This window comes from Limulus polyphemus, unplaced genomic scaffold (assembly GCF_000517525.1).
Source record: "Limulus polyphemus unplaced genomic scaffold, Limulus_polyphemus-2.1.2 Scaffold550, whole genome shotgun sequence".
In the NCBI taxonomy this organism is placed as follows: Eukaryota; Metazoa; Arthropoda; class Merostomata; order Xiphosura; family Limulidae; genus Limulus; species Limulus polyphemus.
Genome location: NW_013666160.1, coordinates 191,851 through 204,538, shown reverse-complemented (window position 1 = coordinate 204,538; position 12,688 = coordinate 191,851). Strand labels below are relative to the sequence as shown.

Sequence of the window (12,688 nt, the reverse complement as noted above, 5' to 3'; positions counted from 1 at the left end):
TTTTACTTTCATACTTTCGAAAATTAAAGAAAAGACCATATATCTATTTCTTTTACCAAAGAAATAGTTTTGTAGATGGATTTCTTTATTTTAATGTTACTCTTTCTCATTTTTTCAGAAGTTTATAATCTGTTGTTTATTTTGTCCTGTTTTAACTAAGATATAAATATTTGAGAGCAAAACTTAAATTATTCATAAGTTGTCAAATATCTTTGAAATATATTTCCTAAGAGTTTAAATATGTTCAAGTATCTTTCCAAAATTTTGTGTCAGAAAGTGAAAAAAAACTGTAAAATTGGGGCTTAAGTTAGATTTTAAGAGATATGTTTCATTCACACTTACTTGAGACTTAGATAAAGTACGTTCAATGTTTCTTCGAGGCACAGAAGGAGGGGGTTGGATTGACGGAGGTATGGGCTTGGTTTTTTCTTCAAGACTACTTGTTGTTTTTTCATTGACAATGACGAAACTTGAATTCTTCAAAGAAAACAGTATTTATGTATAACATGAGAATCAAAAGAGAAGGATGTCTAATTTTAGTTTCCCAAATAATTCCCTTCACAAATAAGAACCTATAGCACATAATCATGTTTCATTTTAAAATTTGATTTTGATAATGGTACCATTCTTCTTGATTTTGTTAATTAGAAAATGCCAAGCTAAGAACAGCTTTTTCTCATAATTATGAGCAACAAAAAATGTTTTTCAGCTTTAAAAACACAATAGTCTGCAGGTTAAAAACATTGCTTAATAATTGTAATTGTGCAATCAGCCAGAAATATCTAAGTGTAATAGAACACCATAATATGACTGAAAATATTTTCAAAAATTTCTCACACAACTTTCCTAGTATGTGCTGATAGAATGAAACACTCTCAATGAAACATTTCATTAAATATCAGAGTTCAACAGAATAGCTGGGTGCAAAAAACTGAAGTCTTGGTTGAAAGGCCACTTATAACAACTTGATTTATCAAATGTAATTTTTTGGGATGAACCAGCCAAACATTATCTGTGCTAGAGTATCAAATATATTAAAACATCAAAGTGAACTAAGGTATAATTGAGATTGAGATAATATCTCATAATATTCTTGCAGGTAATCTTACATGTAGACCCAGTTATGATATATATATATATATCAATACCTGTTGTCATGCAGTAATGTATTATCACATATGGTGCATTATTTGCTAGTTCCTTAATAACAACAATAAAACTACTTTATTACCTCTGAATTATTTTTTGGAATTCCATTTTGCTTCTGTTCTGGCTGCAGCTGCTGAAGTTTTCCACGAAGATTTGCATTCTCTGTTTCAAGCTCTTGAATCTAAAGGAATTGTAGAATAAGTTTTGTTCCAAGTATATGAAAAAAAGTCTAAAAGCATTGGATATTTGAATATTATTTTGTGTACAACTTAATTCTACCTATCAGTAGAATCTTTAACACAAGATTCATGTTACCTTTAAACAGAAATCAAAATTGAAACCATACGCACCCAATTTAGGGAAAATTGAATCTTAATCCAAACCTACATGTATTTCTTCATTAATACAGCCACCTTCAACATGACAAAAAAATAAATCTTATCCATGTATTATAATGTAACACATCAGTTGTTGTGGAATCACACCAGTAGCATGTAGTAAGAATAATTTATGAATATAATCACAAGAAAGACCTAGTACTCATTTTACAAAGAAAAATAAATCAGTTATTAACATAACCAACATTTTGTCCTTCGAGGCTATACTTGCACACCCACTCTTGGATAAAAATAAAATTTAAACCCATCCTTTACTTTTCAGGAAGTCATTGATTCCCCTCTCAAACTTCTGCAATGTGTTGGCTTCTACCACTGTTATGGTAACTCATTTCATAAATCATAACTGTCTTAACTGGAGCCTAGCATGTCTTTTTCCAGATCTTACACTCATGTCCTCTTGCCCTTCTATCTTCAGAATACAGTTCAAAGAAATCAGAGACCTTTAACCTATCAACTTCTCAGATAATAAGGTATATTTCATTACAACTTCCTTTTTCCCTGTTTTTTTTCAAAAGAAAATAAGATAAGAGATCTTATGGTATGCCTTTAATATAACTCTTTTATTCCTGAAATATCATTCCTCTGAACCATTTACCCAGTAAGACTATATATCAGTTGGTTCAAATCATTCTGTAATACCTCAACATCCTTAATACAACTAGAAATACCCACAAGTTTGATGTCTTCAGTAAACTTTACTAATTTACTAATTATGCTCCTATCAATGTCATTAATCTAAATAAGAATGAATAAAGGTCCATCTACTGACCCCTGAAGTACTTCACAAATAACAATAGTTTGACTGAACTCCATTAATAACAACCGTTTGATTTATCCTATCTAACCATCCTACAATCCAATTAACTACAATTTCCCCAACTCCTGATGTAACTTTCTTAGCTACTCTTTTGTGTGAGACCTTACCAAAAGCATTTTGAAAATCTAAATACCCGAAGTTCACACCTTTTTTCTTCATCTTTCAAAAACAAAAAAAGTAAGGCAGATTTCCCTTGGGTTAATCCATGTTGGCTTTCATTTATGATATTATTCTTCACTAAATGAATTTGCAAAGTTTCTTTTATCAGTATGTCTCAAATTTTTCCTACTTCAGAAGTAAGACTACTTGGTGTGTAATTTCCATGTCAACTCTTATTATCCTCCTTTAAAAATAGAAGTAACATAAGCAACACTAAAATCTTCAAGCACTAAAAATGATAGATAGACTTGCATATCTGGTCTTTGACCTCATTTAAAACCTTGTCTGATTTTGGTGTTTATCCACATTTAATCCCGCAGTTTTTGTATTTACCTCCAAAGGATTAATATCTACATGATTCAAGTCCATTGCAATATTTTCCAAAGAATGTTCAGGTTCAAGAATATTGCTAATATCTTCTCTTTCAATAACAGAGGATAAAAAAAACATTTAAAGGTTCAGCCATCTGACAGTATTCAACAATAATCTTGCCATCAGTTTCCTCTGAGGGTCTTTCACAACCTTCAAAAATTCCTTGCTGTTAGTTTTAACATTATCAGCCAGCTAGCTGTTTATAGTAAGTCCTAATGGATTTTCTAAATTATTATTTTTACTAAATTCTTAGCCTTCCTACACTTCTGTAAATCTTCCATTATATCTGTCAGTTTAAACTTATGGCATTTATCCCTGATTTTATCTTTTATATCTTTAGTCAGACAATTAGGTTTGATCTTTTCTATCGCCCTTTCTTCTTTTTAGAAGTATGTCTATTTTGTATTAAAAGCAATTTATTTTCAAAATTTTCACAAATCTGTCCCACATCAACTTGTATCTCATTGTCCCAGTTGACTAATGATAAGTCTTATGTTTCATAGTCTCAAATTTGGCTTTCTGTAAATTAAGAACTAAGACATTTGTTTATTTTTATTTCAACGAATAACAAAATATTAAAACTAATTATACAGTGATCACTCTGCTCCAAATATTCCCTTACTTCAACTCATATCCTCATTACTGGTTAACAAAAAATCTAAAATAGCCTCACCCCTGGTTGGCTCTTTCACAATTTGGTATAGAAAACCATCCTGTATTTCTTCAAGGAATCTTATTATTTCACTCCTTATAATACAATCATTGTGTTTAAAATTAAAGTCTCCCATAAGACAAGCCTGCAATGGTTTTATTCGCTTGAAATTTTTACATGGTCTATGGTATTTCTTGTACGATGAATCTGAAAATAATATCCATTTTTCTCCATCGCATACATGTTTTTCACAAAACATCATATGTATTTTTACATAAGTGAATCATTTTCATTGAAATTGGGTCAGATTTTTATATGCATAAAATGTTGACAACAACGTTCTGGCTATAGACTTCTCTAGACTAATCACAATGTGAGAGTCTTATCGATTATTCTAGAACCCATGAGAAACACACCACTAGTATATAAACAGTTAACAGGCCGCATGACATGTCATTTCTGGATAGTATTTGTTTGTGTGTGCACTTTGACATTTTATTTTATTTTTTCAATATTATTTATTTGTCACTATTGCAACAAGAAGTTGTGTAAACGACCCAAACATATTCTGTTATATTTGTGGGAAATTTGATCTAAGTAAGAGTTAATTTGTTTTCTTCCCGATTTGTAAAAAATCCTTATGAGGTAAAAAAATTGAATATTATTTTCGAAATCTGCATAGCTGAATTATGGAAAATCTGTTATTAAAACCAAAACAACTTTTATGAAATTTAAATTTGCAGGCTTGTGTGATTACTGCATCAATGTTCTTAATATTAGCAACCCTGATGTCATTATATAATTACTGTTTACCCCTTATGTCTGGTTTGTTTGGCTTATAATAACTGCCAGTTAAAAACGTTTTAACCCTTAAAATCCCTGATTGTAACCAGACCATATGGATTCTAAGTAGTGACTAAAACTTTTTATGTCTTCAATCCTAAAAGGCTGCAGTTCATCCCTTATATAAAATAGCTCTCTCAATAAGCCTATCACTATTAGAGAACTTATAACCTGGAATTTCAAAATAATTTCAATTATCAATATTCTCCAAATCTAACCTAGTTTCAGTCATTTTCATTACATCAGTCTTTGTCAAGAATGCTATTTTCTTATATATATATATATATATATATAAAGTGTAGCAGCTACATAAAATACTCACAAAATATGACCAAGAAACTACAAGGAAATGAATTTGAAATGTTCATGCGAAATGCTTAATTGCCTACACTAACACATAAAACAGAAGAAATACAGATAATATAGTTTTTGATATTAATAAATTTCAAGAGTGAACATTCAGGGCTTTAACTTGTGTTACAGAATGTTTTGTATAGTTGCACTTAAATATTTAAGCAGCTATTTTTTATAACAAAGATAAACATTATATGGCTTTTATAATATCAGCTTCCTACTAAACTGTCAAATAATCAGTAATGATAAATTCACATCTAATGCAGCACTACAATGCTGTTTTTAATGTTATAGTGCATATACAACATAGACTAGCAAACATATACACTACAATCACTACATTTACCAACAGTAAAACACATCTGTCTATCCAGTGCCATTGAGGCCTTTTGCCCAATACTAGGACTCATCAGGTCGACTGGGATGTAACAAACATAGTAGTGATCTAGGTGCTATTTATACCATCAATTTTTATGAACAACAACTGTTATGTTGTGAAATAGATTAATTAAGTGATTTGTAATTATTCTCAATTTTATTTAGGTCATCTAAAGTCAGATTTTGGTGCAAGTTTTATTATTATCATATTATTATTTATCCTTGAGATTGTTGCATTTGATGTAAATCCAAAGTAAAACTGCATGTTAAAAAATAACTCTCTTCATATAAGTCAATAAACAACTTGTACCAGACCTAACAAGTAGATTCACATAAGTTTATAAGAATGACAAAAAATAATGTAATGTGATGAGTACACTGAAATGGATGGCAAGTTCCTCTTTTAGAAAAAACAAGCTCCCCATTATGAATACTTTGCCTAAAATATCTAGGAAAGAATAGTGTAATGTGATTTTATTTTAATGATGCAAGCCAAAAATTACTTTAAATATTTAATTATCTCTTAATATTTTCTCAAAAAAGAATTGAGCAAATTGTCATCATTTATCTGTTTGTACATGAATTGTACTGAAATTTCCATTCTAGTCATGTTAGTTTCAAGCAAATATTTATATCATCACTCACCTAGAAAACCTCTAGTAGGGCAATACTCAAACTGACTTATCAGTCTGGATCTACTTCTAATTATTTTATTGATGAGTAAAAAATGTTAATTGAAATGCATGATTTTACCAGAATATAACTAATTACTCAAAGTTAACATTTTCCTATACCAATACTTTAGCTTTATCCGGGCAAAAGTTTCTCTTCTCCGCTCATCCGAGCATTGATATGAATCTTGGCTCACTTGCTTCAATTTTTATACCCCCACTTTATTGCCCATACATCAATGCACCCCATATCCCAGGTCCTTACATAAGCTCCTCCTAATTATTACCTATTTACTTTACAAGAAAATCCAAATTAGCAGACCCAAAACTGTCCATTTCTTGGAGAGAAAGGGTGGGAGAGTGGAGAGTGTTAGAGGAGGTAAGTATTATCAGAAATACATTTTTGTTATAGGAAAATGTTAACTTCTGAAACACACTTACCTCCTCTCACACTTTAGCTGGAATCCCACATTGACAAGGTGGAGGGGCTGGTGAGGGCAAGATCCACACAGAAAGCATCTGCATAGAAAAGAGGTGTGCCAAAATGAGATATAGTAATAGCATACTAGTAGGGTTCGCATTATTTCTGGAACAGGTACGCTCTTCTAATTCCTGGGCAGTAAAAGCTGACCAGCCAGAGAAGCAAAAACCTAACATCATTTGAAGAACATGAATTTGTTCAGGCCCCAATCAGGCAGACGAGGTTCCACATCTTGTCATTGGAAATATAGATCCAAGATGTAGTGGCTAGAGCAGGAGGACCACTTTGTATTTGGTCTTGTTTAGTAAAGTGGTATTATTGGAACCCAACATGAAAGTTACAAAATGGTGCACTTCGAACCACAAAGAGAAGGCAAGTAACACAAAAGTGAACAAACCCTCGCCCTAACCTGAAGAAGCACAAAATGCAACAAACCAGAATTATGGGACCTGTCACGTCTCACTCAACCTGAAAAAACAGAGATTACCAGCCTGGGATTAGAAATAGTAATCCTAACTCCCCAATCTGAGAGGAAAGGCAATACCTCCTGCCCCCAGAATTACGAGGAGGATGTGGAACAAACTAAGTTCAAACAACAGCACAGGAATTGATGCTCCATGTGCAACATTATGAGGAATCGAGAACCCTCTTCCATGATCATCAAAACAAAGATAATGTCCAAAAATAAGGGCCATGCACAATGTAAACAGACACCAAAGAGTCACCCCTGAACCACAATTACAAGGAAACTCCCGCATAGTTTGGTCCTGCTCCTACCTTGCATCTGGGGAGACCATCCAGGGTTATTGGTAGGAGGGCACCTAGCTTTGCACTCTTCTCACTGAGTGGAATAATGAGTTCAAGCATCACTCAGGTGTAATAGACCTCTGTATACCACTCCAGCAACTGCGAAACGGGGGGGGGGGGGGTACTCGCATTTGGGAGTCCAAAGGAACAATATTCTGGAGACAATGGTGAACCACATTCCCTGTTTCGAAAAGCAAACCAATCTCAATTTATTCAATCCAGGGGTCAGCAGGGATTGGCAAAATCTCCTAAAGCTTTACTCATGATAATCGATGAGTGGTGGTCCAGTGGTGTAGTTTTCGTAGTTTTATAATTTTATAATTGGTTACCACCTGGAAAGCACACAAGGTGGTCTTATAGAACACCCCATCTGAACAGAGCTCATTGCTACCAGGAAATAAAATAACATTTTTACTGGTCGACTGGTAGCTAATGCAGATTTGGAGAGAAACATACCTGACAAGACAACACCTGCCACAGAAGGGGGGGGGATCCAAATGAAAATGATGAGAGGGTCCCTGAAAAGGAATTGAAATAAACACAAAAGAGATGAAGTCACTCACCTCTCTTACAAATTAACTGGGGCATGGAAAATAGCAATGTGGGGGGGGGGGGAAGCCAAAAACCTTTCGAGGAGGAAACTACCAAGTTATACAAGTAATAAAATACAAAAGTATTAGGCGTGGTCCACATACTAGCCTATACAATCTTCTCCAGTGGGTAACACGACCGAGCCACCAGGGGCATGGAGATATGGCAAGTTTGATGAGAAAGCCCAGAGTAAGCAGTAAACACCAGCTGAAGAACCCAACCTGTCAAAGTGACAGGGGGTAAGTCATGTGACACTTTAGGATAAACAAATAGTGACATGAATCTCAAACTCTTTAGCGTGCATGCAACATAACACAAAGAGCCAGGCATAAAAGATGATTCAGATCTGAGCATTCATAAAAATAAGAAATGGAAGGAATATGAATAGTAAAGCCTGATACCCTTCTCAGCTGCTGAAATGTTAGGAAGAAATGACCTATCAGAACACAACAGAACTTAAGGAATGGTAAAGAGTCCTGTGCACATGAATCACAAAACCAGGGACTCAAAAACTTTACATCTTCCAGAAAAATGATAAGTAGCAGACAAAGCTGCCTTATACAGAGAAATGGACAAAGGTGCCAAACCTTTGTCAAATAACCATGTCACAAATCAAGAAATATATAGCACAGTGGCACGAGAAGGATTAAAACTGTATGTGAGCGACCACTGATGACAAGTAAACTATTCCAATGAAGAATGCCGATTGGACCATGTTAAAGATGCCACCCAAGAGGTCAATCCCTAACTTCATGCAATGGACAGCATAAAAGCCAGACATGAAGCCAGAGAATGGTGATTACCAGATGCAGAATGTCTGACTGAGACTGACATGAGAGGAATGGCCAGAGAGGAAGCAGAAGAGGTTGGCACTGCTGAAGATACTGAAGTAGTGGAAACCAAACCCATCCAATCTTGGCTCAGAGCATCTATGCCCAAAACTAGAGGATGGAGATCAGAAGGACAGGAGCTGGGCATTCCAGTGAATGGCAAAAGTATCAATCTGAGGTGTTCCAACATGAGAGCAGATCCAATGAAAGACTTGTGGATGAAGCATCCATTCTGTGGGAAGAACTCTGTTTGGACAAGATAACTGATTAGCCACTAAATTCATAACACCTGGAACATAACAAGCAAGGAGAATAATCTGATGATTGTCGGCCCAAAAGAGAAGATCCCATGTCCGAAAACAAAGACACCTAGAGTGAGTGCCCCCTTGCTTGGAAATGTAGGAGACCACAGTGAAATTGTCCGAGTGAAGCATTACCACATTTCCTCACAACAAATCAGGAGTCCAAGACATAGCTCATTAAACTGCTAGAAGCTCTAAAAGATTTGTGTAGAGAAGACCTTGAATTCCATATCCCCTACACAAGCTCCCCATCCCTGGAGAAAGAGAAGTATTCCTGAAATGATTTATCTCTGGATGTGGGGGGAGGGAGGGGACACTTACTGTTGTGTTGTCCCTGTTCAACTACCAGCCAATATCGAGCAGGCTGGAAGCGAATACAGTCACCAGACAATCCAGTGCATCTAGGCAAATGTTCCATTGGTCCTGTAATTACCACTGAAGGGAACACATGTGGGTCCAACCCAAAGGAATGAGAGATTCCAAGGATGCCCACATCCTCAAAAAAGGTAGAACCGCATGCACTGGTGGAGAAGGAGATGGTTGTATTAGAAAAATGGCCCATTCCATGGCCTGAAGGCATAGAGGAGAAAATTGGGCCCAAGTGAAAAGTGAATTGAAAAATACCTCTAAATGGATGGGATACTGTTTCAGAGTAAAAATAGGCTTCTCCATTTTGATGAGAAACCCACCTCTCAAAGCTTCGGATAAAAGAGCTTGAGTATGAAACTCTGCCAAAAGGTAGGAAGGAGCAAGAAGAAGCCAGTCATCCATATAATGGTAAGTGTGAATGCCTATTAGTGAAGATGACATGAAAAGGATCTGACTATCTGGCAAATGAAGTATGGGGCAGATACAAGGTCAAACAGTAGAGTACAAAACTGAAAAAAACCTGTCTCTCATACACAGTATGGAGATAACGACATGAAAACTCCATGATTGGAATATGAAAATAGGCATCGGAAACATTGAACTGACAACAGACAACAGTTGCAAAGAAGATAAAAAATGTAAAACTGTTGTAAGGGACAGACAAATCTGGGAAACTGAGTTAGGTTACGATGAATAGTGGCATCAGGCCTAGAACTTCAAATAAGAATAACAGGATCTAACCTCTGAAAATCTAAATACGAGTCCTCCAAGTGATATAAAGCTAAGGCATGCTGATCCAATAAATGGGGAGGACAAGGCATGTCAGCACCCTCTCTGAATTGATAAACAAATCTCTGAGCATGTACAGCAATGTCTGGTGAAAATGGAAAGACTAGGTAATCAGCTGAATGACTTCCCCCCCAATAAAAAAATGAGAAGAGTCAGAAGCCACAAGAGAAATGCCCAAGACATTATAAACTTGATGTACTAGGTGCAAAAATTGTGCAGGAGGGGGGGGGGGATGTCCATCTGAGGCTCATGATTACCTGCCTAAGCAAAAGAAGTAGCCAGAAAAATAGAGTCCAAATTCTCACAAGTCCACCCCTGATCCTCTGCAAGCTCAGCTTCTGAACCAGCAGGAGAAGAAACATCAGACCTCATGTAAGACTCCACCTCTCTGCATATAAAGGAATGGGTGTCCTCTACAGAAAAAATGCCTCTCCCCAATTTCTGGGCAATACTCGACTCCAGAGGTGGCAAAGTAGGAACACTAGGAAACCTGGTGTCAGAGACGTGAATGTGAGAATTCATATTTTAAACAGCTCAGAAACTATTTCTTACCTATGGAAAATAAAGAAAATAGACAATAAACACCAAACCCAATAAGACGAGTAAAAAAAATTGTAAAAAGTAAAAGAAACCTGCAGCAAGCACTAAAAACTGTTGTTGTAACATTCTGCTGTTGAGAAAAGTGAATAGAAAGTAATAAAAGAAAGCTTATATAAAGATCTGGGATAAGGGCGCATTGATGTAGGTGGAGAGAATCAGAAGATTTAACTTGCTATGGGCAATATTGTGGGATATAAAGGCTAGAGCAAGCAAAGTAAGATTCCTACCAATGCTTAGATGGGCAGAGAATAGAAACTTTCATGGGATAAAGCTAAAGTGTGAGGTATGTGTGTTCCGGAACTTTCTTGAATAATATAATCTATTTAAGAAAAAAAAAATTTTGTCCAACCTCATAGAAATTACTAATGCTTCATGAGCACAATTAGAGAATTAAATCATGATTTCTCATGATGAAACCTTTGGTATGTTGAAACCAAAATTAACGAGATACAAAGATTAACTAGAGTTAACACTAAAATGTCAGCATGGGGTTACTATGACCCCATACCACCTGGTGTTGATGATTAAAAATTAAATTCTGGCATTCTAGGGTTAACGTCAGTACTGATAATTAGAATACATGTAGACTTCTCACAATCCTGAACCCACAAATTACTAACTGCTACAACTGATAGTACTTCTAATAATGTAGCTTCACAAGTTAATAATGCCAGGTCTAATTTTGACACACACTTGCATGCATCAGGCCTGGTTACCTCTATAAGTTCAGTTCCCCATTCCTCTCCTCCACCATGTGGTAATGATAGAGACTTAATATGATTGATTAAATAAGAGTGAATAAGATTGTGAACAAACACTGGAAAATAAAGTTCCTCTGTTTTATAGAACTGGACATGTTTTTGAAAGATCTTTCTGGTTTTATACTATGAAGGTAAAATTCAAATGATTATACTTATGTCCAAGGAAGGATGAAATGGTTTTCAATACCAGAGAAAGTTACAAGAAACAAAGCAGTTCTCTGAATAAATTATCCAGCTGTACTGAAGACAACTACGATTTTAGGTTGTATCAACAGAAATATTGAATACACGTCTAAAGAGATCACAATTTTATTTGTATAGATTACTGGTTAGGCCACATTTGGAGTTTTGTGTTCAGTCTTGGATGACTTACCTTACGAAGGATATTAAATTGTTGGTAATGGTTCAGAAGAGGGTTAGTAGGATACATGGGATGGAATCTAATTTAGAAGTTTAAGATTGTTAAGGAAATTGAGTGTTGATGCTTCCTCTTTTTTTTTTTGTACTTAATAGTGAGAATGGTAAGACTAGAAGACTTCAATATGAATTTTGGTACAGTAGGAGTCATCTTCAACTAAGACAGTTTTATTTTTCTTACAAGGTAGTTGTCTTAAGATGTGGTCAACACCATACATTTAAAGGAGTTTAAGAGAAGGCTTGATAAATATTTGAATGATAAGAGCTGGCTTTGAGTGTTTTGTGTTTATTTTAAAGTTCAGTTTAGTGGATGAGATGGCCTAGACAGGCCAATAGGTCCCTTTTCGTCCTTAAGTTTTATTTATGTTAAAAGTTATTGTGCTATCATTCTGCAAATATGATGGCAATTAATATCCAGTTAGTTTATTATACCATATTGTCTTCATTACTGTATATTCTATTTGAAATTATTTTAGTTTTGATCTGTATAGTTGGCTTACTTTTAATAAGAAAGTTTTAATAAAAACTGTAGAAGAGTAAGTTGATATAACACATCAGATATTATTTTAATAACACATCAGATATTATTTTATCTAAGATATTATTTAATTACACATCCATATTAGTGAGTAGTAATTTTAGTATTAATTTCTTTACCCTTTTTTGAAGAATCATCTGTTGTCTCTTCATCTCCAAATCTTTGCCTGATGTCTCTAAAAATTGACGGTATGCTAAGTCAAAAGCTTGCCCTATAGTCAGTGTAATCTCTTCTGCCTGTAAGCAATAAACTAACTTTTTATTTTATATCCAACTCTAAATATATAAATAAATATATGAATACAGTAAAATGTAATATTCAAATCAATAAAATAATAAAGTACACTTTATACACTGACTTTAATAATGAGGTATACCATATATATATATATATATATATATACACATTAA

General features: G+C 34.6%; 1 protein-coding gene across 4 annotated transcripts in view; it reads right to left on the bottom strand.

Annotated features, from left to right (window-relative positions):
- LOC106459038 (PTB domain-containing engulfment adapter protein 1-like) overlaps window positions 1-12,688 on the bottom strand; it is a 119,913-nt gene that overhangs the window by 28,972 nt on the left and 78,253 nt on the right. For all 4 annotated transcript variants that reach the window (XM_013918611.2, XM_013918610.2, XM_013918612.2 and 1 more), the window contains 3 exons: window positions 12,398-12,514; window positions 1,232-1,330; window positions 343-477 (listed from right to left, as the gene is read on the bottom strand). In XM_013918611.2, the coding sequence (XP_013774065.1) occupies window positions 343-477; window positions 1,232-1,330; window positions 12,398-12,514 (351 nt within the window). The remainder of the gene's footprint in view (window positions 1-342; window positions 478-1,231; window positions 1,331-12,397; window positions 12,515-12,688) is intronic.